Source organism: Amphiura filiformis, chromosome 5, assembly GCF_039555335.1.
Source record: "Amphiura filiformis chromosome 5, Afil_fr2py, whole genome shotgun sequence".
Classification (NCBI taxonomy): Eukaryota; Metazoa; Echinodermata; class Ophiuroidea; order Amphilepidida; family Amphiuridae; genus Amphiura; species Amphiura filiformis.
Window position 1 is genome coordinate 25,101,726 of NC_092632.1, and position 26,007 is coordinate 25,127,732.

General features: G+C 36.5%; 1 protein-coding gene across 1 annotated transcript in view; it reads right to left on the reverse strand.

Moving 5' to 3' along the window:
• LOC140152848 (ATP-binding cassette sub-family C member 9-like) overlaps window positions 1-26,007 on the reverse strand; it is a 49,947-nt gene that overhangs the window by 6,280 nt on the left and 17,660 nt on the right. The window contains exons 17-25 of the mRNA XM_072175373.1: window positions 25,505-25,710; window positions 20,843-21,006; window positions 17,611-17,680; window positions 16,561-16,718; window positions 14,948-15,040; window positions 13,539-13,641; window positions 13,245-13,361; window positions 2,470-2,581; window positions 645-772 (exon numbers count right to left, since the gene is read on the reverse strand). Of these exons, the coding sequence (XP_072031474.1) occupies window positions 645-772; window positions 2,470-2,581; window positions 13,245-13,361; window positions 13,539-13,641; window positions 14,948-15,040; window positions 16,561-16,718; window positions 17,611-17,680; window positions 20,843-21,006; window positions 25,505-25,710 (1,151 nt within the window). The remainder of the gene's footprint in view (window positions 1-644; window positions 773-2,469; window positions 2,582-13,244; window positions 13,362-13,538; window positions 13,642-14,947; window positions 15,041-16,560; window positions 16,719-17,610; window positions 17,681-20,842; window positions 21,007-25,504; window positions 25,711-26,007) is intronic.

Genomic DNA, 26,007 nt, shown 5'->3' on the forward strand with positions numbered 1-26,007 from the left:
TGTTTTAATCAAAATTAATCTTACTTTACCGATAATGGGAACAGCCCACGTAGGCCTATTCAATTTTAAAACTTCCCTTCTCGGCAATGGAATATTTGCTATTTGTTCAATATAAATCTTGCGGGGACTCGTCGCATTAAGTGCTCGCATTGGAACGTTTGTAAGGTATTTTTTGTGGGACATGAGAGGACATCAGATATATCGAATTGCATTCTGAATACGAAGAATGTCCTTCTGATATCATAAAAGTCTTTTATTATTATAATGTTCTCGAATTTCCATTTTAAAAGCCAGGGGAAACGGAGTGGTGAAAAGAGGAAAGCGGAGGGGAGATCCTGCATGGGTGCAAATTCAGAACTCTTTCCCTCCCCAGTAAAACCCCCAAAATACGAACCTTTTCACTTGTTGCGAAATTCACTTTGCCCCCCAACCCGACCCCTCCAGCCGCAAAAAAAATCCTGGATGCCTAATATATGTAGTTGATTATTAATCAAAGCTATTCAGTCAAAAATTAAACACTTTGACAGTCGATCAATTTATAAAATATTAGTGGTATTCCTTTACCATGTTTACTAAATAGTCTGAATGAAACCAGTTTTTGTCTTTGACATAACAATTTCTCCACGAGTTATCTATATACCAACCTTTTCTCCAGGTTGTACAGATACAGTTACATCTTGTAGCACTGGTGGCAGAGATTCATCATAACGCACTGATACGTGTTCGATTTGGATTGCACCACGACTAGGCCAATTAAATGGAGGTTCCTTACCTACAAACAAACAAACAAACAAACAAGCAAAATAACCTTTAAGTTACTATTTAAAAATAGTACCGATACGAATTCCATGATGATGTTTTTAAATTTAAAAAGAAGATTTTTACAATAACGAAAGAGTATATTAAATACACAAGAATACCCCTTAAACGCACCCTAAATTGCACACACAGGGTGTATTAAAATGATTGGTACCCATCAGCTTTGTTTTCAAATGAAGCACCTGCTGATTCCAAATTCACTTTAGATCCGCTTGAAATGTCTACAAATTACAGGTTTATGACCTTTTTAAACATAAATCTACATATAAGGTGGATGTTAAACTGCATTTTAATGTGGGTGTCTTGGTCATGCTCAGTGGATATTGATGGGTACCAACCATTTTGATATACATTGTACACACCACCACCGTGTTTTTGATACAACCCTCCCGTACATACATAATTACACTTTTGTATAGTGCCACAAAACTGCAAACATACGAATATCAGAATAAGTTCATTTCATCCGTCCATGACGGAAACCTTACAGTGCTAATAGATTGTGAATATCCAAATAGCTGAACTTAAATTCTCTGGGCAAAGAATCTAGGCACATTTTAATGTCTATATTTGCGTTGAGGAACAGGCATCCAGTCTAATTTTGGTAGTAAGTCTTGTGTTGCCATGCTGACAGTTCTTAAAGATAAGTCTGCCTTATTCTGAAGGTTCTAAAGGCGTTGAACGTGTCTGTATGTTATTTCATTTAGAAAGTAAATACAATAATCTAGTTTTCATACAAGAGATCTAATAACTGCACGGTATCTTCATTAATACAAGCATGATAAGGACGTTTTTACCAATATTGCGAAGATGGAACTTGATATTTTTAATCAGTTAGGTTACATAGTCATCCATTGAAAGTCCTGAAAAGCATGCCTCGATATTTCGTATGGATGTTACAGAAAATAATATTATGTTTCCCATTATCATGCAATTTGGAAGCTTCTCATTCAATATAAATTCGTTGGCCACCAATCCATCCATCGCTGTATATCTTTCACACAAACAGATAATTTGAACGAACCACGTTCCACAATGTGGAGCCTCCGCATCCAATGGGATCTTTGGGTATGACAGAGTATAATGTCATCGCGTCCCGGGCATCGCGTACATGTTGTATTTCATGTCGTGCTCACGCAGAATAAAATAGGACATCAGTGCATAATGCGAAAGACCATTATTAAGATTGGCAGTTTGTGAATCTGCTGTCTCGCAAATAAAACAAAAACAAACATGCGTGACAGTTCAGTGAAATAGGATGCATTCTAAAACATTGGCACCAACACGGCGGAGCATGATTTCATGCGTATCAATCGCGGCATAAGATATCGCGGCATAAGATATCCAACATAAGAAATCAACCAGCTTTCTGTTAATAAAAGCTTTGAGAACATTTATCTTGCACACTGGTTGGTTTCAGTGATATACGCAGTGCGATAAAAATGCTGCCAAAGTGGTTCAAACAGATTGTGATGAATAATGTACACCGGAAGTAAATCAGCCTCTCCATATTCTGTAATTTACAACTGGATTCCTCTGCACTCCAGTGTCAGCATCAAACTGCATGACAAATTTTAATATCCGTTGTTTGGTTATACCTGCAAACAAGAATGTTATTGATATCCTTAAAGACAAAAATGTCAAACCAACCTCCATAATTTTCTGTAGGCACTTCTGCATAGTATTGTACACGTTCAACTGCATTCATCTGCATCTCTGTGTCTGCAGCATCTCGCACTAAGTTGAATAATTTTGATGATAACTGTAAAAAGGAATAGATGTTTAGAAACATTTGAACAATCCTCGTGGAGTTCAGAAATACTCTGGTGGGGGGGCTGGTAAAAAGGGGGGGGGGCCAAAAAAGTTTTGGACCTTAAAAGAGGGGGGACCAAAAAGTTTTAGGCGGTAGGAAAGGGGGGCCAAAAACGTTTTACGCTTTAAAACCCAACATTTTTAATTTAATTGAGACCCTCTATATCACTTTTAACATGGACAAGTTGGGGTTTTCAGTGGTTTTGTTTGAAAAATGATGGCACTTAGTGTACACATATCTATTAATTGATATAACATTAAGAAATAATGGCACTCTTATCATAGAATTTTATATCTCTACACTTTCAGTAGGCTACAAACATGATTATCTACCAATCTGATAAAAATACAACTAAATCAAGAAAATATTGCAAATAAATTGGATTTCTTTGCACGTAAACTGCACACTTCAGTTTGCTACTTCTCATTGCGAAATTATTTTGTACACATAGGCCCATGGGTAGATACCACAAGGGTAGATTGGGCACAGGCCCAGGTGCCACGGTCTTAGGGGGCCAAAACTGATACCTGTGTTAGCTGTGTACATTTGTGTGACCAAATTAATCTCATATTTGACCATTTTAGCTTTGTGCATAAATTGGTTCCAATTTAAACAATATTTTGTACTATCATAATAGCTACGGATCCAAATTATGCTACTATGCCTATGAACCTCCAAATAAATCCTCTATTTCACTTACCGTATCCCTGTAAAATCAGATAAACACGGGGATAAACACCCTGATTTGGGACAAATCTAAATTAAGTATAAAATGAAAATTTCCTTGTGCTTGTATTTCATGCACAATTCACTGGAAACAACACTATTAAGTATAATGTTTGTTATACGATATGGGGGGGGGGTCAAAAAGTTTTATCTGTCAAAAGAGGGGGGTCAAAAAAGTTTTGAGGTCCATCAAGGGGGGGGGGGGATCAAAAAAGTTTTCGAGCAAAAAAATTGAGGAAGACCAGCCCCCCACCAAAGTATTAATGAACACTCCCTTAAAGTGTAACACAAAGTACCAAGTCAATTATAATTTTGTGATGGCCGATTTTTGAAATAAAAATGATACTAGACTTAGCTGTGGTCTAAGACCACGAACACAGCCGTGTTGTGACCCCTTAATCACCTTTGACCCCAAAATATATGAAAACCAGATAGACATTGGCTAATGTCAATGCACGTGGCATCACTTTGCTATGCTTTTTGTGGCAGAAGGGGTATTTTGAAGGTATATCGTTTTATACCTGAAGTGACCCCTTACTGACCTTTTACCAGAAATGTGTGTACACCATATAGACACTGTGTTATAACAATGCATGCGTGCAAGTGGCGTCACTGTCCTACGTAATTTGTGGAAGAAGAAGCATTTTAAAGGTATTTCGTTTTATTCCGGAAGTGACCCTTATAATGACCTTTGACCCAAAATAAAATAATACTACATATAAACTGGGTAACCACAATTCATGTGTGAACATACCGTAACTGTCCTATGTTTTTCTTAGCAATTAAAATTTTTTGAAGTTTTTCGTTTTATACCGGAAGTGACCCCTTAATGACCTTTGACCCCAAATCTGTGTACACCCCATAGACACTGGGTAATAACAATGCATGTGTGCAAGTGGCGTCACTGTCCTACTGAATCTGTGGAAGAAGATGCATTTTAAAGGTATTTCGTTTTATACCGGAAGTGACCCCTTAATGAGATTTGACCCCAAATAAAAAATACCACATATACATTTGGTTCCTGCAGATCATGTGTGAACATACCGTTACTGTCCCATGTTTTACTTAGCTAATAAAATTTTTTGAAGGTATTTCGTTTTATACCGGAAGTGACCCCTTAATGACCTTTGACCCCAAATCTGTGTACACCCCATAGACACTGGGTAATAACAATGCATGTGTGCAAGTGGCGTCACTGTCCTACAGAATCTGTGGAAGAAGATGCATTTTAAAGGTATTTCGTTTTATACCGGAAGTGACCCCTTAATGAGATTTGACCCCAAATGAAAAAATACCACATATACATTGGGTGACTGCAGATCATGTGTGAACATACCGTTACTGTCCCATGTTTTACTGAGCTAATAAAATTTTTTGAAGGTATTTCGTTTTATACCGGAAGTGACCCCTTAATGACCTTTGACCCCGAATCTGTGTACACCCCATAGACACTGGGTAATAACAATGCATGTGTGCAAGTGGCGTCTCTGTCCCACATAATTTGTGGAAGAAGATGCATTTAAAGGTATTTCTTTTTATACCGGAAGTGACCCCTTAATGACCTTTGACCCCAAATACAAAAAATACCACATATACATTGGGTGACTGCTGATCATATGTGAACAAACCGTTACTGTGCTATGTTTTACTTAGCTAATAAAAAAAAATTAAGGTTTTTCGTTTTATACCGGAAGTGACCCCTTAATGACCTTTGACCACAAATCTGTGTACACCACATAGACATTGGGTAATAACAATGCATGTGTGCAAGTGGGGTCGCTGTCCTACGTAAGTTGTGGGAGAAGATGCATTTTTAGTTGAAATCACGTTTTTGACCCCTGTGACCCCTGGGTGACCTTTGACCCCGCGAGTTTCATGGCTGTGTAATGAAGCTATAAATACCCGCTTTAGCAATCATTACAAAACAAGCTAGATAATCTTGGAAGATGCGACACACAACATGAGCAATATGTTTCTTAAACACTACCTTCATACCAGGTCTGAGGGCATTAGTCTGTGTTACAGAATGGAAAACTGATTAACACCCGCGAGTTACCAACATGTGTAGGAGTATAGCATGGTAAAATTAAATTGGTTTCCCGACTTTGATAGGTAACGTGACTTAGTTGCGATACGAAAACACTGCACAATGGCAAAGACAACTCGTGCTCAGCCGCTTGCTTCGCGGCTTCGGTGGTCGTACCGCGGCGACCTCTGCGAGCTGTCCCCCTCAGAAAGGATGTTGAGTCAGGAGGGTGAAAGTGCATAGGAACAATGCCGGAAACTACGTCACGCTATTGTTCTACTTAGACTACATATTGTTTAACGCATACGTGTTCGTCAATACAGCTTTTAGTCTCCTCCACCTTCGCAACACGGTACGTGGAGTGTCTGGAATCACACTGACGGCGGAGGAGAATACTAGCTGGTCAGACAGTTTAATTTTTACAAGCATATAATACCTGAACAATCACCGTCATTTGATCGATTTACTACAGAATATGTTGTATATTCAAAATATAATTTTAATATTGTAAACCTGTTAACTTGTATATTTGTGTACTAAAGTATAAGGACACGTGAATAAAATCACGTCGAAGACAAAATGGCCGCTAATCCGCCTATTGTCTAGACCTAGGATACATATTTCAACAGAGGGCAGCAGTCTAGGATGCCTATCCCTTTGTCTATTATTCCTGGTTGAGTCGTCTTTAACAATGATTCGTTTAGCATATGGTCGAATCCAACCAAAAGTGTACACGGCACGTTCAGGGCCATAACTTAAAAGTGTTAATCAATTGGCATTCGTTTTTGTATTGTGTTTATTCGCCTTGATCATACGCTTCGCGCCATATATAATAATACCCCCTTCTGTGAAAAACGTAGACACAGAGACCCTAAAACATGCTATTTTTACCCATTTTTCAAAATATTTCTTAGAGTATTTTTAAAAACATCTAAATCAGTTATGAAAAGAAGTCATTGGATTGAATCTAAATTGATTTCCTGAAAGGTGTGTATTCAAAGATTGCCTGTTCAATTTTTCACATATTTGTACATAATTATGAATTTTTGTGATAATTTTTTGAGTGGTATTTTTTACATTACCTACGAATACAATTTTTCATAGCAGTAGATATATCTTTAAAAATGGAAATCACTAATAAATGCGCAATTTATACAAGCTTTGATATGTCCAATACTGAAATGCATTGCATTCGGACATCTTTATTATTTTGTTTAGCTGCCAGAAATTCTAAATGGCACAAAGGTAGGTTTGGTAAAAAATATGCATTACCTCCGAATACATGTTAAAAGCTGTGTCATTTCCACAAACTGAGAGAATAGTAAACAATAGTTAAGCAATAGGTGCAGGGTAATACACTCTTTATTTCTACCAAGTTTCAATAGCCTGCGTTTAAATATTTCTGAGATGTCAACAATAAAAGCAAGTATTCGTAGGTAAATTTCGGTAACCGAATGTTACCTACGAATACAATTTGACATCATGACAGTATTGTGAAACACCGCCATTCATGCCAATGCCCATATTGGTACATAACGAAGGCCTGTATGTTTGCTATCAACTCATATGTCAATAAAAGTTGCGAATTCACATACATGCCCACCATACAAAACTGAATACGGCTTAATTGTTGAAAAATATGTACTGAAATAGACGACGGTCTGCTCATTTGAAAGAAAAATCAGATTCGAAGAAGATTAGAAGGGATAAATACTTGGATTTGTCAACTGTCATGTGTGCTTCATTTTAAATGTTTACCGACCTTCTGGTTTCTGAGTAATTTGTGTCCAAATTGATTTATTCGAAGGTAACTTTTGACGTTTTCGCTAAGGTTACCTACGAATACCATGAAAAAACGACTGTTCTCATTGTCTCATGATCTAGACAACACAGTGATGGACCCTGGTATAAAGCTAATTGTAGTTGCCCTCAAACGAAAGGCCACAAGACGTAACTGACTCCAAGATGGACTTCACAAGTCTGCAATAACGGTTTTAAGCAATTTGTGTGCAATTAAGCAAATTAAAGTCACTTTAGTGCCTTTGTTTCTTACTTCAATCCTCTTTCAACCGCTGTGAACCGACATTATTAATACATGATAGGGTCTAAAGTATCAATAAACGCACATAAAGAAAATAATACATTCAAATTGCTTTATAAAATGAAGTTTTGATTGCGATATCAACCAAAAGTCTAATTCTTACCTACAAATACCGAAATGTTACTTACGAATACAACATAATACATGACATGTGTAATGAAGTGTCCCTACCAATGGAAATTAATTGTCAAAAACTTTAAGCGGTACCCCAGGACGCTATTATTACCCATATACGGATTCATTCAACAATTATTTATTATGTAAAATGGCTGATTAACTACTTGTATATCAAAATGAAGTGGTCAAAATCTTGCTAAAAGCATCAAAATTTTTTGATCTAAGGTAATAGCATTTATTCATTTGGACGTACCATCTGAAAGACATCTAAAAACTACCATTTTATTAATTCATTACCATAATAGCAAAATTTAAACCTCTAAACTCAATATAGATATTGTTAAATCGCTCATGTTACCTACGAATACCCGGGTTTCTTCACCTTTTCATTGTATAGAGCGTTAGGTGTATGCGTATAATTCCTAATATTCTTGAAAACATATATCCTACTCGTTCTTATACAATGTGTAAATTGATTCATACTCATTTGATAAATAAAATACAGAAACTTACCTAAACTTCATTTTCAAAAATAAACTAGCATAAATTGACTAAGATCATAATGATCGCGTTATAAAAATAAAAACAAATATTTTCTGGTTGAGCTAGCATTTACCTGACACCCCGTGGTCTACATTACACGAAAAAAGCGTTAATGGGAATATTCCATTTGTTTTAGGTTGATTAGTATTGCGATAGTGAAAGCATCCTAGTGGTATTCGTAGGTAACATTGGGTTTTGACATCACATTTACTATCACACGTCCTGGATTTATTTTTCAAGATTAGTAATGGCACTTTTGGTTCCTATAAGGCCAATATGTCATCAATCAATGGGCAAAAGGAAAAAATTGTGGAGACATTTTTATTTCGGACTTTTATTTTTGGCCCGTGGACACTTTTGGTTGGATTCGACCATATATTCGGATTAACGAATGAAGGGATGTAAATTGATGAGCTGCTATATCTAAAATGGATTGTAATATTTCGCTAAAGATAGGGAGATTTAGTTTTAAGTTTTGTTATCAAAACATTGTGATAATTCCCTTTCATTGGTAATGTATTAGGCTTTAGTGATACTGACAACAATATTAAAAAAACTCGGTCGAGTTTTTGCGTTTACAAAAATAACTAGACTAAGCTGTGGTCTAAGACCACGAACACAGCCGTGGTGTGACCCCTTAATGACCTTTGACTCCAAAATCTCAGAACACTCCACAGACATTGGTTAATCTCAATGCACGTGTGCACGTGGCATCACTCTGTTATGTTACTTGTGGCAGAAGGGGCATTTTGAAGGTTTTTCGTCTCAGACCGGAAATGACCCCAAATAAAAAGATGATACCACATATGAATTGGGTAACCACAATTCATGTGTGAACATACCGTTACTGTCCTATGTTTTTCTTAGTAAATAAAAAAAATTGAAGGTTTTTCGTTTTATACCGGAAGTGACCCTTAATGACCTTTGACCCCAAATCTGTGTACACCCCATAGACACTGGGTAATAACAATGCATGCGTGCAAGTGGCGTCACTGTCCTACAGAAGCTGTGGAAGAAGATGCATTTTAAAGGTATTTCGTTTTATACCGGAAGTGACCTCTTAATGAGATTTGACCCCAAATAAAAAAATACCACATATACATTGGGTGACTGCAGATCATGTGTGAACATACCGTTACTGTCCCTTGTTTTACTTAGATAATAAAATTTTTTGAAGGTATTTCGTTTTATACCGGAGGTGACCCCTTAATGACCTTTGACACCAAATCTGTGTACACCCCATAGACACTGGGTAATAACAATGCATGTGTGCAAGTGGCGTCTCTGTCCCACATAATTTGTGGAAGAAGATGTATTTTAAAGGTATTTCTGTTTATACCGGAAGTGACCCCTTAATGAGCTTTGACCCCAAATAAAAAAAAAATACCACATATACATTGGGTGACTGCAGATCATATGTGAACATACCGTTACTGTGCTATGTTTTACTTAGCTAATAAAATTTTTGAAGGTTTTCGTTTTATACCGGAAGTGACCCCAAATGACCTTTGACCCCAAATCTGTGTACACCACATAGACACTGGGTAATAACAATGCATGTGTGCAAGTGGGGTCACTGTCCAACGTAAGTTGTGGGAGGAGATGCATTTTTAGTTGAAATCACGTTTTTGACCCCTGCATGACCGTTGACCCCACACGTTTCATGTGACATGTAGGGGCACGGTCAATGATCATTGTGACCAAGTTAGGTCAAAATCGATGTAAGCATGTGAGTGCTAGAGCAAATGTAATGGTTGACAGAAGAAAGAAGAAGAAGAAGAAGAAGAAATAACTAGACTTAGCTGTGGTCTAAGACCACGAACACAGCCGTTTTGTGACCCCTTAATGACACTTGACCCCAAAATATATGAAAATCCCATAAACATGCTAACATGCTAATGTCAACGTATGTGTGCAAGTGGCATCACTTTGCCATGTTATTTATGGCAGAAGGGCATTTTGAAGGCTTTTTTGTCTCAGACCGGAAGTGACCCCAAATAAAAAATACCACGTATACACTGAGTAACATCAATTCATGAGTGAATGTACCGTCTCTGTGCTATATTTTTCTTGGCTGATAAAGTTTTTTGAAGTTAGTTCGTTTTATACCGGAAGTGACACCTTAATGACCTTTGACCTCAAATCTGTGTACACACCATAGACACTGGGTAATAACAATGCATGTGTGTAAGTGGCATCACTGTCCTACGTAATTTGTGGGAGAAGATGCATTTTAAAGGTATTTCGTTTCATACCAGAAATGACCCCTTAATGACCTTTGACCCCAAATAAAAAAATACCATATATACATTGGGTAAACACAATTCATATGTGAACATATCATCACTCTCCTATGTTTTTCTTAGTTTATACAATTTTTTGAAGATATTTCGATTTATACCGGAAGTGACCCCTTAATGACCTTTGACCCAAAATATGTGTACACCACATTGACACTGATTAATAACAATGCATGTGTGCAAGTGGTGTCATTGTCCTACGTAATTTGTGGGAGAAGATGCATTTTAAAGGTATTTTGTTTTAAACCGGAAGTGACCCCTTAATGACCTTTTGACCCCAAATAAAAAAATACCACATGTACATTGGGTAACTGCAATTCAAATGTGAACATACCGTTACTGTCCTATGTTTTCCTGAGCTAATAAAAAAAATTGAAGGTATTCCGTTTTATGCCGGAAGTGACCCCTTAATGACCTTTGACCCCAAATATGTGTACACCTTATAGATACTGGGTAATTACAATGCATGTGTGCAAGTTGCGTCACTGTCCTATGTAATTTGTAGGAGAAGGTGCATTTTGAGTTGAAATCACGTTTTTAACCCCTGTGACCCCAGCATGACCTTTGACCCCACGAGTGTCATGTGACATGTAGGGGCAAGGTCAATGATCATTGTGACGAAGTTAGGTCAAAATCGATGTAAGCATGTGAGTGCTAGAGCAAATGTAATGGTTGACAGAAGAAAGAAAGAAGAAAGAAAGAAAGAACTAGACTTAGCTGTGGTCTAAGACCACGAACACAGCCGTGTTGTGACCTCTTAATGACCTTTGACCCCAAAATATATGAAAACCCCATAGGCACTGGCTAATGTCAATGTATGCGTGCACGTGGCATTATTTTGCCATGTTATTTGTGGCAGAAGGGGCATTTTGAAAGTTTTTCGTCTCAGACCGGAAGTGGCCCCTTAATGACCTTTGACCCCAAATCTGTGTACACCCCATAAACACTGGGTAATAACAATGCATGTGTGTAAGTGGCATCACTGTCCTGAGTAATTTGTGGGAGAAGATGCATTTTAAAGGTATTTCGTTTTATACCGGAAATGACCCCTTAATGACCTTTGACTCCAAATAAAAAAATATCATATATACATTGGTTAAACACAATTCATGTGTGAACATACCATTACTCTCCTATGTTTTTCTTAGCTAATAAATGTTTTTAAAGATATTTCAATTTATACCGGAAGTGGCCCCTTAATGACCTTTGACCCCAAATCTGTGTACACCCCATAGACACTGGGTAATAACAATGCATGTGTGCAAGTGGCATCTCTGTCCCACATAATTTGTGGAAGAAGATGCATTTTAAAGGTATTTCTTTATATACCGGAAGTGACTCCTTAATGAGCTTTGACACAAAAAAAAAAAAATACCACATATACATTGGGTAACTGCAGATCATATGTGAACATACCGTTACTGCGCTATGTTTTACTTAGCTAATAAAAATTTGTGAAGGTTTTTCGTTTTATACCGGAAGTGACCCCTTAATGACCTTTGACCCCAAATCTGTGTACACCATAATTATAGACACTGGTTAATAACAATGCATGTGTGCAAGTGGTGTCACTGTCGTACGTAATCTGTAGGAGAAGATGCATTTTTAGTTGAAATCACGTTTTTGACCCCTATGACCCCTGCGTGACCTTTGACCCCACAAGTTTCATGTGACGTGTAGGGGCACGGTCAATGATCATTGTGACCAAGTTAGGTCAAAATCAATGTAAGCATGTGAGTGCTAGAGCAAATGTAATGGTTGACAGAAAGGAGAAAGAAGAAAAAAAGAAAGAACCTGTAAGAATAAAGACACAGCCGTGTAAAGAAAGAAAGAAAGAACCTGTAAGAAAAAAGACACAGCCACAGCCGTGACTAACGTCACGGCTGTGTAAAGAAAGAACCTGTAAGAAAAAAGACACAGCCGTGACTAACGATGGCGCCTATAAATATTTCATACACGATTTTATTGATTCATTTTTGGCTTATTACCAAAAGTCAGAAGTCATCAAAAATGGCAACATCAATCAAGCAGACCAAACTGTGTATGAACAAAGGACTTGAAATGAACTATGCGAGTTGTTGGTTTACAAATTATCCTCACTTGAGCAAGAACGTTTAATACGTTGATCGAAAGACCCTATACCATGTGTACGAATCCCTGTAACAAAGACTGACTTTGTTAAATTCTTCATCGTCATGTGGGATTCTGCGCCTTATACAGATGTAGGGCCTATAATTATGCAGTAGGTTGACATTCGATTTGCTATCTTTATGAACACGCAATGTAATAAAACATAAACCTTCAAATGTTTTTGATTTGCTATCTTTATGAACACGCAATGTAATAAAACATAAACCTTCAAATGTTTTTGATAATACATAGCCTAGTGCATATTGAACCGCTTTCGAAAAGTCTTAAAACTATAAGTGCAAATTATTATTGCATATGAAAATAACATTAATGACCCGTTCTTCTTAAGAACTCATAGATATTTTTATATAGTCCAAGTTTTAAAAAGGGTGAAAAGCCACACAGAAAAGATTTTTTTAAACTTTGGCCCCTTTTTACGTTTTGGAACGTTTTTTGGTAGATATATATTTCAAATAAATATTGTGATGCATGGAGAACACTGCAAATACAATGTTATAGCCGTTCATCTTTGTAATGAACATGGTGCTTTCCTCATACGTTCCTTTGATGTTCATGGAGATATTTGGATATAGTAGTAATTCCACTATAATTGAGTTTATTTCCTGAAAGCTTAAAGCTTTTGACATTGTAAAGCGAGTACAGACATACCATGAGCACGCAACTAAGAGCTAATCCAACGGAACTGGAATCCAGACTTCCAAAAGTTGTTGCTTGGAGTATAGTTGTTAAGCCAACGACAAGTACGACAAACCCACCGCATATACTCTGAAAATTAATCAAAACATTTGATACAAATGTTACACGTTAATAATTTTTTTTTGTAATTTGGTAAAGCATTTTTGAGGAACGGGTCGATTCGGTGGAATAAAAATCAAAGTATTATTATATTACAAATGTATTTTCAATGACATTTACAAAAAAGTGGCATATTTTAATGTTTACCATTTGTAGTCCTAGCCATCCGTAGGCAGCTTGTAGATACAGGAAAGCTGTGTTGTTTGTATCAATTTTCTTGAGCAAGGTGTCAAAAAACTTCTTCTGTTCCCTTGAAGTATAAATGACCATAATGCACTCAACACGTCAGTCACTCACTAGCTATTGTTATACAAGCCCCACCCAGTAATTTAATTCGGTGATGAAATGAGCACAATTTTGAGGTACACCTTTTGACGTTAAAGTTAATTTTCTCAGCCAAATTAAAAGTAATAATCTTCATTTTTAGTAAATGTCAGACAAAAACCATAATGCTTTATACTCTATGTTTTTCAAATCCTGGTGTTAAACTTTTGATTTTAACATGTTTCAACTTGGCCCATGAACTTTTTAGCCCTTTCAAAGTAATATAGTTCGCTAATGAAGGATTTTGTCCAACTCTCTAACGCACATCATCGGGGGCTATTATATATGTAACGTGGTATATCAAAAAGAGACACTTTTGAGCAGGTTATCAATTTTGAGTGTTTTACATATCTTAATTATCGAGATATTTTGCTCCACAACGCAGTTTTCCCCAATGAAATCGGACATTCCTAAGCGAAGATTCGTAAGTTATGGTATTATAAAATTGGAAATTGAGATCATCATCATCAGTCGGCTGCGGCGACTACAAGCTTTCTCCAACTAATGCGATCTTGGGCAAGCGAAACAATTTTGTTTGGCTGCAGCATCCCTTCAGTATCTCCCAGGAGGTGCTGGACATACTGTAAGTACAGTGTGCGCGGCCGTCCCGGTTTCCTCTTCCCATGTGGTGGAATATAAAGCCCATATTCTTTCACAGGCTTGCCATCTTCAAGACGCAGTATATGGCCGAGATATTGATATATCGGCCTTTAAAAATATTATTGACAATGTTGTGAGTAGGCATGCCCTTGAAAATGTCTATTCCGGTCAGACAATATTTTAAACATTATAAAAATCACAAATTTTCAACAAACCCATATTGTTTGTTTTATCACCAGGATTTTTTTAAAAGGTAAAGCAAAGCATTATGGTTTTATCTGACATTACTAAAAGGTAAGAGGTTAAAAGTTGTATCTCAGAAATGTATCAATCGACTTCCAGCACCGACTATGCATAGCAATAGATGGTAGTCAGTAGCGTTCTGAGTGAATGTACGGAAATGGAAAACGAGAGCGTCAATTAAGTACAGTATAAATGAGAACAAAGCATTGAATACGAAAATATTCTGCGGATATATTGCAATACCAACAGCAAACGTACTTTGACTGCCACCAGAAACCACATTTTAAAATTGTGCGTTAAAAGATAAAAATTACTTAAAACATATTGAATAACAAATACTTATTGCATCTAATATCGAACGTCATATATGAAGTATAAATATGAGTTACCTGTAGGCTCGTAATGTTGTTAGTCCGCCTAGAGTCTCAGAGAAATGGGCAAATACTGGTGATCTCGTGACACTGTCTAATCTTTGAAGTTCTCTAAGTTAAAGAACAAAATTCATCTTAGTACATCGCGAATCGTGATTATGTATTATCAATTACCAAAACTCGCAAACGTCGGCCATGGTCAGTCTATAATACCGAATTTATTAATTCGTTTTAAACAATTCATTGATTTTAACACTGGTAGCATTTAAAATTACTGTTTGTAGATAGGATGTCTGGAAAGGTGACCACACGTTGTGGTTGGTCGTCCTGTACTTTTGATTGGGACAGCTGGCGTGACCAATTTTTTTACCAAAATGTTTGATTTTTACCAAGTTTGTAAGAGCATAGCAAGACTTTCCGTCGATGGATTTTTTGCCGTCGGTAAATATTTGTTTAATTAAGTCTTTCATAACATATTAAATGGCCAGAAACCCCTGATAGACTAGCTAGAAAGTTATCAAACTGTGCCCATTCTTTTGTGTGTGTACGGTCTATCACCTGTCACTTGGTAGTATGGTAACATGTCTAATGGCGCTGCCCATGGCCACTTGATGAATTGTTAAATTCGAATTAATCAATTCGATATTATAGACTGATGGTGTACCGTATGCAGGGATGTCCAACATTTTTACCAATTAAGCATATAGACAGAAAAACAAGCATGCAACTACCGATGTTTCAAGAGCACTGGTGTGCCGAATGCGATTCTCTATCCGCACGAAGCTTCGGAAAAAAGTGCGATTCTTTGTCAAATATTTTTTGTGTCGTTAGTACACCCGGGGGGGGGGCACTTCAATTTGAAATGGATATAGGTGTAGGGCTGGCGCTTTCGCACTAAGGGGCATTCGGTGAGAGCAACATGTAAAAAATATGGGGTCATTGGGTGAGAGCCTGATTTTTGGCATTCGGTGAGAGCAAAATGTAAAAAATATGGGGTCATCGGGTGAGAACATGACCTTTTTTTAAATGGAATCTTTGGGTGAGAACCAAAACAGCGCCACAAAAACCTCGAAAATTGATTTTCTAGTTCTAAATTTCTTTATTTTTTCAAAATAAGTAACAAAATCAGTGATAAATGAAAGTTGCTGTTCAAATTGAACTTGTAAGGGTCTTTGGGTGACAGATCAAATGGAAAAATAGGGGTCTTCGGGTGACAGAGCGCGGAGCGAGCACGTGTTCGTAAAAAATATGGGGTCTTTGGGTGACAGCGATGCTGAAAAGGGGTCTTAACAGCCCTACATACGCGTCACCTCCACCCCCGGGTTAGTACATTGTATCATCACGATATATAATAGCAATAGAAATTATATTAGCCTGCGGTATTAGATGGCAGTGCTTCTGGACATTTGCTTTATCATGATAAGATAGCATAGGGATGTTGGCAACTTGCTGGTGTTGTTTGTGTTTGTGTTTGTGTTTCTTTCTTTTTTAAGTTCGTTTTTTATTGTAACATAGAATATGACTATGATGTTATCAGAATATTGACTGATTTGCAATAATCTAATAAGAAGCCTTAAATACATTAAACTGAGTTTTTATCTTGAGTTTCCGTCTCAAATGATAATACAAACCTTGAACTTCGAATAAAGTACACAGCTAAGACGACATAAATGGCAGTAATAGGGATGAATTCTGCGATAAATATTGGCGTTATGATGGCATTGACGATGATTGCAAAAACGAATGTACAAAAGTAGTGAACTAGCGACCCGAGTGTAAGAATTAATTTCTGTAAGGAATAAATATATAGTGTACGGTAAATGATAGAAAATATTTACACTTTGGTTTAAAGGGGCGATCATTTGTTCACAATAGGGATCATGAACATACTGAGTCTTCATAATTTTTTTTATTTTTTACACCAAAACTAGAGGGTCTTATAATTGTGACTATTCAAGTGTCATTTTAATATTGGCCAAAGTTGTAGTCACAATAAAATTTTTCTCGTAATATTTTGAATTTAACCAGGCCGACCTCAAAGTTACCAGCCATTGGTCGTCGGACTGGTGTTATAATGTACATTACACATCCACGTTAATAACTATATTTTCAGGATACAAGACTTAGCTAAATTTGAACATATCATGCTAGTGATACTTTTTCTTGTCAACTAGACATGGTAACATTCAATTGAACAGAATTAGTAGGCAGTGGAATAGATTTCCATTTTGACATGGGGGATAGGGTTGACATTTTTTCTTGAAGTAAAGAGAATCCAGCCCCTTTTGGCGACAGAATACATTTATGCGCGCGTGAAGTTCGCTTGAAGTGCTCAAACATATTAGGTGAATTTGGTCAGAAACACATATACATGCTGTTTCAAAGTGATTGGTACCCATCAATTTAGATGTTTATTATAAAGCCCCCTCTTCCAAATGCAACATTGGATATTCTCAAAATGTCCAGAATGTATAGTTTATGATTTGTCATAAAATTAACCTACCAACTATTTGGATCTAGTTGAATTTTGTTGTGTGACACTAATCCAATATATCAATGAAAACTGAAGGGTACCAATCGTTTTGATACAGCTTGTACAGGCTACACCTTTCTGGGTACGATTGTATGGACCATCCCTCCTTATCAAAATATTGGGACTATGTCTATGTAAGTATGCTTACTGTATCAATAACCTGGGTGTCACTTGAAAATCTGTTTAGTATCCTACCGATTGGTGTCGTGTCGAAAAATCTGGAAAAACAGTAATCGAAAATATTATACAGAACAGAAGCAAGCCCACTTTCACTAATACGAAGGGACAAACCCGCCTACCCACGACATTTCACGAACTCACATAATATATGGAGACCATTCTAGCTTATTGTACAGTTTGTTTGGTTAATCATAAAATTCAGGCGAAGTAGAAAGAGCACCACTTATGTGGCGATTTAATTGGCTATGTTTTACAAACTGGCCTCATGTTGTCACCACTGGATTCAGTCAAGTCGGCTGTCCATTGGGCCATGCCATTTGAAGTCCACATTACCCCCTTTGGAAGATTTGGCTTAAGTATCCCAGCAAACACAAAAACGTTTTAAAAACGTTTTAAATAAGTTATATTTTGGCTTTTGGTTTAGGTAAAAACGTTTTAATAACATTAAAATGTCGGGTTATATAAAGGTCATGATAACGTTATAAAACGTTTTGTATGAAAACACACTACAACAATATTTTTAAATGTTTTCAAAAAATGATATTGTAAACTATTTTTGCAAAAATTTTGCCAAATATTGTGTCAATACTTAAATAACATTATGTTAAAATATTTGAACCCAGCAAACACAGAAATGTTCTTAAAATGTTTTTTCAAAACATTTTTGTCGGGTTATATAAAGGTCATGAAAACGTTTTTTAAACGTTATTGAAAATATTTTGGGCAGACATTTTTCGCAAAATATTTTTTCAACCCCAAAATAACATTCTGTTTAGAATGTTTTTTTATCAAGTTTTCAAGAATGTTTTTGGAATGTTATTAAAACGTTTTTATAACCCGACATTTAAACGTTTTCTGTAAAACATTTTTGTTTGCTGAGCAGTAGATTATCAAAAAATGTTTTTTAAGGTTATGAAAACGTTTTATACTCTTAATATACCATTTATATAACCTTTTGCGAATGATGTAGAACTTTTTTGTGTTTGCTGGGATTCGAAGAGTATGGAATTGAAATAGAATAAATAATTGGGTAACTTAAACTTCCATTAGAAATGCTCAATTCAGTTGTAGACGATATAGATAAGAGTAAATGGGTTTCAATATAAATCCTAGTCAATTCCATTTGAAAACAAGAAGAGTCCTTAAAAAGGACAACGTTCCGCTAATGGCCTACTGGTATTGAAAATAAATAAATCTTCTCTTTCTTGACTCATGGCAGTGAATTTCAATCATTTTGTAATATAATATACATTGCTCCGGTCCATCCAGTACTATAAGAACACTTTGATGCAAAGCATCAGTGGAGGCGCTAACTAACTATATATATTATATATACAGGTAGTAGTATTTCTAATTGGAGAAAGCCTGCAGCCGACTAATGATGATGAGTATTTTTATAATCACATGAAATATTTTGTTTCATTTGCTGCTATGTGTGTGCAGCATTAGTTGTGGAGAGTCACTGATTATTATTCCGAGAAATGAAACTATTGGAACCAGTGATTGGCTCAGTTTTCTAAGTAGTTAAAAATTGTTGGTTTCTTTTTTACATTTGCTCATGTAAACTATGCACACATGGTATAACACGCAGTTTGCACTCCCAATTGAGCCCAGTTTTCAACTTGCTCTCCTATTAAATATACAAAAGACAGTGAACAGATTCTCACCTTTCAGGTTTGCAAATGTATTTAAATGTATGCTATCTATGTCAACAATAGCCCAACAATTTCCCACCAAATGCTCTATGAGAGCTTATGAGTGCAATATCTACAGCCATAGTGATAGAAAGGCATCTATCTACATGTGCAAAATGTTCATATTTTAATTGCAACTATCACATTGTCCTTATGCAAGTTATGTTATAAATATGATATCATTATTTTGTACAAGATATTAGATCTTCAGTCAGTATTGCTTTTTTCTAAATAATACATTAAAATTAATAAACAACACAATTATTTCACTTAAAGGGGCATTTCGTGATCCACAGCCTCATCCCCCCACTTTTCTCAAAAAAAGTTGAGATTTTTATATCACTGGAAACCTCTGGCTACATAATGTTTACGTACAAAATATTTCTTGCAGATTAATTCGTTCAGCAAAGATATCGTGAAATTTGAATTTCGTTCTGGTGCACCAGAACGAAATTACAACGCATTGTCTATGGAGCAGTGTAATACACATAATCATGCATAACCCGCGAACGCAAAATCGGAATCAACTGAAATTTTGGGAATAGGTTTTTTCGTGGATATCTAATGAAAAATGACATAAATAGAGGATGCTAGGATCACGAAATACTCCTTTAATTGGTACCTATCTAGCTATGGGTCTAGGTCATGAGAACTACTGGAGAGCTTTATGGGTTTTTTTTAACTGGAGTATTTTCAATGTATTAATTGCTGTCTTCACTTCAAAATAACTTGACACACTAAGGCGTACAGCAAGTTTTGCCTGTAAGGTCATCAAGTTCAATGAATTGGGCTAGGTTCACTAGCTGACATATAAATTTAACACACTTGTTTGTTATACTAGTAGTTACAATTATTACGCCCCGTGCATCGCCGGCAAAGACGGCACAGACGGTTTACTCCTGCAGTATTATGTTTCAACACCTGAAGTAGTTCGATAAAATCAGCCAAATTATACCCATGTTAATCGTTTCACACAAGCAGAAATGATTCATTGTGTACTTATGTAGTGTTTTTCAATACATTATTACATTAATTCAACAACATTTCAAAGAAACCAGCAGTTTTAAACTAGTTAGAAAACTGAGCCAATCACTGGCTCCAATAGTTTCATTTCTTGGATGCAAGGTCAGCAACTCTTCACAACTAACACTGCACACACACAGTACACTTTTTCAAATAGCTAATAACATATACATCTCTGTGCAAGAAACTGAGTAATATTTTAGATAGACTCTTCACTGATCTAGGGTGTTATGATTCCTAACTTTTCAAATGCTAGAAATATTTTAAGGTACTGTTCAGGAGGGTAGGGTGTAAGTGAACCAACAGTTCCTGCGGAACAAAAAATACTCCCTCTGTGGAAAACCTTTCTTTAAAAAAATCTTCCACAAAGGTATGGTAGATTTTAAATTGAATATCCCATTCCCATTTCACTTTTTTTTTTTACTGTGAGGGGGTAGTATAAAACGACGGAATGTTTATTTTTCACTACGGTCATTACTGTACCTGTTTGGTGCTTTCGTAAGATTTCTCAGCATTCGCAAGTACACATCCTTTGCAGCATTCCACGTAGAAAACAGTAGACTAATAGATGCGACTATCCGCGTCACAAAACATGCACATGCAAATCCTAAGTACGGACCTATGAACTCTTGGTTGATATCTTCAACCTTAAAAATACACACATAAAAATAAACATTTAATAAAATCCATTGGACGAAATTTCAATAACCTAGTGCCTTCCGACAGATAAATGATAAGAGTTAAAATAAAAGACGATGTTTTGGTTATCGCCCTTAACGGGTTAGGCCATTTTAAATCGACTTTCGAAAAAATTTTTTGATACATTCATTGATTTCTCAAAAAGTAAAAATCGCAGTTTAACAAATAACGGTTCAAATGAAAGCCATTATTGGGGGGGGTATATTGTTGTATCACTACGATAGGCCTGACACCAATATAAACACTTGTTTCGGTGACCCAAGTTCATGGTCATTTCTGCTCACGCACTTTTTTACAGATGGCCTGGAATTTCATATTTCGGTTTCAGCGATTGCCCGAAAAAGGTGGTATGTTTTTGAAAAGCGTTTCCGCTTGGAATGTAGATAGTTATTGTTGCTATTACTCTTCGCGATTTTAATTTATGCCCTCTTTAGCCGACAATTTTCAATGCATTTTACACAATAGATACGTCGCTTGCATAAATACCGCTATTTTTAACAGTATCGTTTTTGTTAACCAACATACCATCCAAATTAGTTCTCAAGACTTTGATGAAACCATAGATACCAAATCGGACTGCATGTGATGAACAGATTTTAAACTAGAATCAAAAGAACCAGCGTAGGCCCTCTCAAAATGTACTTTTTTTAAATATCGCGTTGTGATAAAAATGACTGCCTTTTCCTTGTTTTTTATAACAAGGAAAAGCGTTACTTACCTCTAACTTCAAACGTAGTGCTGTCTCAGTGTCCGTTACTGGTTGGTATTATTCAGATTAAGCGATTTTCATGATTTAGGCCTACTTAGCCTACATTTGACCAACTATTTGCCCACACCGTGTACGAATATATTCCAAATATGGCGCTGCATTCAGTATCACACTAACGACAAGGTTACACTAAGATGTGTAAGATTTTCTGACACTATATTCACGGTTGTTCTAATGGCTATTCAAACTTATGACAAATTTGGCTGGTTTGCGTTGTTCAATACCATTTCACCCTGATGTGACAGTGACGTCACATCCGGGGTCACGTCAGTATAAAGCTGGTTTCATACTACCCTGCCGGTTGCAATGAGCGGCGTGGCGCACGCGCATTGCAGACAAACGGACACAATCAAGGCTTGTCATTGGTTGAAACGCTCTGCCGCTTGCCGGGTGTTCGTGATCGCGCGCCATTATCGTGATGATCGGGGATTCCTTTTTTGTGATGAAGGCACCAGCCGAAATGTCCGTTTTCCAGAATGTAATGAACATAACTCTGTACTCCCCCGGGGAGATGATGTATTTTGCGACACTCATACCCCCCTGGAATAGTGCATGATGGGAAAGAGGGAAAAAGGTCTATACGAATTTTATTAGGCGCAGCATCACTCGCTGGAGTTTGATGGCGCTGGTTTACATACGCACGCGCTTAAAGGCTCATTCTCCGATAAAGCGTTCAAGTTTGGTCTCGGTATTGCAAAATCCAACCACGAAGAATTCATGAAAATCATTCAGAATCGTAAACTTTAATAGTTTCAGAGCACAAAACAATGCATGGGTGATTTTTCAAAAATATTTCATTTTTGAGCAATATTACTTGTACGCATTGGTGGTAACGTATCAGTGGTAACGTATCTGTGAAGCCCTTTCACACTTTTGTCTTAATGGTGCAAGTGTAAAAACTTACCGACTTAATACTCATACTTGATCAGTCATCACCCATGTACTAAAGTCTGGTATGGTATTTGGCTTCATTTATCACAGCGTTTTTTCCGAGGCGAGTAGAATTTAGGTAACGTATATGTGACGACATGAACGTAACGTCAGGATTTTTTGCCATTAATAGACCTGATTTTTTTAACTTTGAAACCATTGTGTTATGTACCACATATATAATATAACTATGGAGCCTGCTTGATCCATCACATATGAGAACATTCATATAGCTAGTTATTTTGACAGATTGTTATCCATTAGAAATATGGTAACGTATCTGTGAACAATATTGGCGACATAGTCTCAAAGACCTGTTGGAAAAACTTAATAACCTGCGTTGTGATGTTTTATACTTTATAATTAGGGCATGATACCAGCTAATGAAAAGTACCTATAATCCATTATTATGCGCGCATGTATAGCGAACAGGGACACATTATACGGAACGCACCTTGGCTGGCGACATGGAGGAAAACAATGGATATGCATAATCAGCTTTATTGTTTTATACTTTCTAGGCATGTTGCAACCTCTAGCCCCACACACTTTAGAAAGCAACTCCTAAGTATTAGTTATATTATTAAAAGTCATTTCTTTCTGACGAAACAAGTCTGAATACGACTTGAAACTATGGGCGACACAGATTTGGCTTTTTGAACACTTTATCGGAGAATGTGCCTAAAGACACCGCATAGATGCGCGAGCGAAACAGCTGTTCACAACGCGTTGACATCACTGCCACATCGGGGTGAAAAATGGTATAGGTAATAGATGACTATGAAACCTCAAACTCGCCCCTCGATAAAGGTTGGCAATTGAAGCAGGCCTCAGTTTAGAGAACTTTGTCTAGTTTAATGCGATGCGAGTGCAAGCGCCGCTCGGACTGTGAAGGTTTCTGGATACCGAATATGGGTTTAGATTAGGCCTATATCATGTCCTCTAGGCCATATAATTTATTTTTGGAAAGGAAAGTCTAATCTCGGAGCCTATTCAATTGAGAAGGGAATGGATTTTGTCATAATAATATAAAAATTAATACTTGTCGTCCATAACAAGAAATAATGCCTCGCGATTTTTTTGATATCCAGCCATAGTATTTTAATTGATTAAACTGAATGAAGCTAATATCTTTACTAGCTTCATGCACTAATTTGCAGACCCGCCCGGCCTTCTACATGTAGTGAGTTCCACATTAGATTGTGTTTACAAGAAATAATAAGCGCTGCCTCCTCGAAATTTCTTATGCCATCAGCTTTGATGATTAAATATTATCTACAACTCCGCACCTGTGTTCAAGGCCTTTCTTTTATCTATTGACCTCAAAAGAAAGGATTAGAATGATCAGAATGCCGTCCCTGACCCCTTTCCACACATTAATAATGAGTCGGTAAGGGAACGTGCTACCGTTATACTTCAGTGAGTACGTATGGCTACTACACAGGTCAATGTCCTTATTGTGATCTGGCGGGCGTTTTAAAAGCACGGTCCCTGACTGCGTGGGCATATTTCCGGGCAAGGAACAATAGAGACCAATTGTCTGGCAATGACGTCACATGTAATCCCAGTCTATAGTGTGATTAGAACATTATAGGCTGTGTGGTCACTTATAGTACGATCAGTACGAAAAGTCCAATGCGATTATTAATGTATTTTCTAAAATTAAAAGAACCACTTTTTAGCGGGAATTTTTGTAAGTTACACAGCTGAAGTTGTGAAAGGGTTGAAAGACTACAATATTACGGCATAAACAAGAATTTCTTTGTTTGGTCGTTATTCCTATAGGCTCATCCCTTAATGACTAGAAAAATGGAATCCTAATATCTACACCAAAAACTGCCTAAATGAAGTTTCGATAGATCGATATGTACTGTACAGCTATAAGTAAAATCAGTTACCCATTGATGAAAGTGGTTGTAAACGGCCGTGGAATTATGGAAACCTTTAAGCCTCATAACTACTAAAATGTTGGTCTAAAATATATGTATTTAGAATGACAAAGATTTGACAAATCCATCTGTGAGCAAATTGCAAAAAAGATCCGTTTTAACCCAATTTTTTCGGGACACAAAACAATAAATAATCTTCAGTCAAATTATTGTTTATTAATTTTCAAAATAAATATGTAGGGCCCGTTTTTATTTTTTTAACTTTGATCAAAAAAGTCACCAAAAACTGTTGAAATTTTATTGAAAAATGGCTGAAAATCATTACAGGCTTTTTATGATATTTTTTCAAAATGTAGAATTTCTCAAACATTTTTGGTGAGAAGTTTGTCAAAATGTAAAAATTTTTTTACTTAACAATTTTTTGTCACGTTGCCCGAAAACACTTGGGTAAGAAAACGTGTTTCGGGGGTGGGGGGATTTCTCCAAAATAGTTTGGCCCAAAATTGTGCAATTTGACATCACGGATGGATTCACCAGGTCTTTGCCATTCTGAACATGTATGTAAACTTTTATATAATTCAGACCAACAATTTAGTGATTATATAGCACAAAGGTTTTCATAATTGCAGAGTTAAGACCAATCTTTAAGGCAATTGTAACTCTATAATAATAACAAATGTTCAAGTTTTTGCCTCTTTTGCCTCTTAAGCTTAATATTGTCAATTTTAAGGGGAAAAACTAGCCAAACTTTGAAAAATCGAACCTCATGATAAAAGATAAGAAATATATCGACATGCTAAAACAAGTATGATCAATCTACATTGGGAGATCGGGAAGGACAAAATCCCAAGTACTTACCGTTCTGTTTGGGTCAAGTCCAGCTTCAGCCCAATCCGACAGCCAGAAATTTCTTGATATGTTGAAAGATTCTAGCATCATACGTGCAAATGGGAACGAAATCGCCCAAAGCATACCCATATTGCAAGCATAATACCAATAAGTATTTGCAGAAACCGAATCACGAGACAACTCCTCTATTTGAATGAGCTTGCCTTTTGAAAATTCTGTGAAATAAGATTATATTATGTATTATATAGTAAGTCAACTTTTTCTTAGTTGTGTGACCAGTTTAAATTTACCTTTATAGGAATTACAAATTTATGCATCCTAAAATCAATTTGACTTACCACAGAACATATCGAAACCTGATTATTCATGATTTGACTTCTTTAATTGTCTGAAATACTATAATGTTCTAAACTACTGAAACCCATACTGACGAGAAACATGAAACACGCTGGGTTATATTTGTCCAACTATGAACAACCATCGGCTGACAAACTTCTCGTGCCCATTTCTAT